This window comes from Quercus robur, chromosome 2 (assembly GCF_932294415.1).
Source record: "Quercus robur chromosome 2, dhQueRobu3.1, whole genome shotgun sequence".
In the NCBI taxonomy this organism is placed as follows: domain Eukaryota; kingdom Viridiplantae; phylum Streptophyta; class Magnoliopsida; order Fagales; family Fagaceae; genus Quercus; species Quercus robur.
Window position 1 is genome coordinate 71976927 of NC_065535.1, and position 2458 is coordinate 71979384.

Genomic DNA, 2458 nt, shown 5'->3' on the forward strand with positions numbered 1-2458 from the left:
CCCATTTTTCTTTTTTACCACGACTGTGTTGGCCAACCATTCGGGGTAGAATACCTCCTTGATAGCCCCTGCTTTCTTCAATTTTGTGACCTCCTCTCTCACAGCGTCTGCATGCTCTTTCGACGGTCGCCGAGGAGGCTGTTTCTTAGGCGTCACGGCCAGACTAACATTAAGGTGATGGCAAATGAAATCTGGGTCAACCCCAAGGGCCTTGTAGGCGTCCCAGGCAAACACGTCCACATTCTATTTGAGAAAATCAATTAGCATCTCCTTCTCTTGGGGCGGTAATTCTGAGCCGACCTGAAAAAACCTTTCTAGGTCTGATCCGACAAGTACTTTCTCCAAATCCTCGCAACTCGCTTCCATGGTTGGTCCCCCACTACCCGAGGCTGGGACCGGGGTTGCTAATTGCTATAAGCCGTTCTCGGCTAAGGTGGAGGGCTCACTATTCGGTCGCCGCGAGATTGCTGACACTATGCATTGCCGGGCCATCGCCTGGTTCCCTATTACTTCTTTCATTCGACCTCCTGACGGATACTTGACCTTTTGGTGTAAGGTTGATGACACAGCCCCTAGGGCATGAAGCCACGGTCGGGCCATGATGGCAGTGTAGGGGGAGTATGCATCTACCACAATGAAGTCCACCTCTACCATGTCCGAGTCTGTTTGTATAGGCAGCCTAATCATGCCTTTCGGGGTGGCGGTTTTTCCTTCAAAACTGACCAAAAGGGAGTCGTATGCCATTAAGTCCTTTGGCTTCTGCTTCAATCCCTTATACAAGTCGGGATACATTACTTCCACGGCGCTGCCTTGGTTAACGAGCACCCTCTTCACATCGTATCCTCCAATTCTGAGTGTGACGACCAGGGCATCGTCGTGGGGTTGAAGGGTTCCCAGTTTGTCCTCATCCGAGAATCCGATTAAAGGCGTGGCCATCCCTCTAGCCCTCTTGGATTCCCTGTTGTCAGCTTCAGCTGGGAGCCTGCCCACCGACATTACTCTGAAAGGATTGGAGCCGGTCCTTCCTGGTGCGGCGAGAATGACATTTATTGTGCCAATGGGTGGCCTCAATGTGCTTTGCCTGGTTTCGACGTTTGATTGCTCCTACCATCCAACAGGGTGATGTAATAGATGTCTCAACTTCCCTTCTCAGACAAGCCGGTCCAAGTGGTTTTTCAGATTCCTGCAATCATCGGTGGTGTGGCCCGGCTCTTGGTGATATGCGCAATACAGATTCTGGTTACGTTTCGAGGGGTCACCTGCCATCCTGCTTGGCCATTGAAAGAACGGTTCGTTCTTCACCTTCTCTAGGATCTTATGTAATGGTTCTCGGAACACAGCATGGATTGCCTGTACCCCGGTGGATCCAGACTGTTCTGAGTAATCCTTTCTCGGCCTATTACTGTTGTTAAAGCGGTCCGACCTGAAGTCCCTCTTCTCTTGAGGGAAAACCTTCGCTTTGCCCTTCCCCGTCTATTGGTTTTCCTCGACCCTTTTGTACTTATCAATTCTGTCTATGAGTTGGCGCACACTAATGACCGGCTTCCTAGTTAGGGACTTTCTTAAACCATGCTCTGTCGGCAGGCCCCTCTTGAATGTGCTGATGGCGACGTCATCGTAATTTCCCTCTATCCTATTATACATTTCCCAATACTTGTCTGAATAGGCCTTCAATGTCTCTCCTTCTTGCATGGACAAGGATAGGAGGGAATCTAGGGGCGGAGGGACTCTACTGCTGGTGATGAAGTGGGAACCAAAAGCCTGTGTCAGCTGTTTAAAGGAATTTATGGAATTTGGCTTGAGGCCATCAAACCATCTCATCGCTATAGGTCCCAAGCCGGACGAAAACACTTTGCACATCAAAGCCTCGTCCTTGGAATGGACGGCCATCCTCTAATTAAACTGGCTTACATGCTCTACTGGGTCCGTTCGACCATTATATATGGCAAAGGTTGGTTGGTGGAACCGTCGAAGAAGCTCAGCCTCTTCTATCCTACGTGTGAAAGGCAACTGGGAGATGCGGTCTAGGACCTTACTCATGGCGTCGTTTGCCAAGCCTTGGTAAGATGGGCTTTTGTGGCCGCGTTTGTGAGGTTGCTCTTCCTCATAGGAAAAAGTTTCACTTGGAGGGGTTCTTGATCTTCGCCTGTACTCATTGTCCTCCTCATCGCTAGTGTCCGAGCCGGGTGAAGGACGTTTTCGTTGCGCTTGGCGTAACTTCTTCTTCAAGTCATCGATTTCTTGCTGTAAAGCCCTGTGATCATTTCGCTTATGGGATACGTGACCTTTCCCTTTCGAGCGACTTCTGCTCGTGTGGGAGGTGTTTACACTACCCTCTCGCTGCTTGTCTTGATCTTTCTCCCGTTCGAGGTTCAAAAAGTTGTCTTGTCGTTGCGAGTCTGTGTGTCCGGTTTGGCGCGGACGTGATCCTTCCATTTCTAACGGTTTCACTAGTCAA

At 50.1% G+C, this 2458-nt stretch overlaps 1 protein-coding gene across 1 annotated transcript; it reads right to left on the reverse strand.

The window, feature by feature from the left end:
- Positions 1–411: 411 nt before the first annotated feature.
- Positions 412–996, reverse strand: LOC126702776 (uncharacterized). The gene has a single exon (XM_050401630.1). The coding sequence runs from the start codon at positions 994–996 to the stop codon at positions 412–414; it is 585 nt and encodes a 194-aa protein (XP_050257587.1).
- Between the last annotated feature and the right edge of the window lie 1462 nt (positions 997–2458).

Excerpts from the sequence above, each read along its gene's own strand:
- LOC126702776 (XM_050401630.1), bottom strand. The coding sequence starts at position 996 with ATGTCGGTGGGCAGGCTCCCAGCTGAAGCTGACAACAGGGAATCCAAG.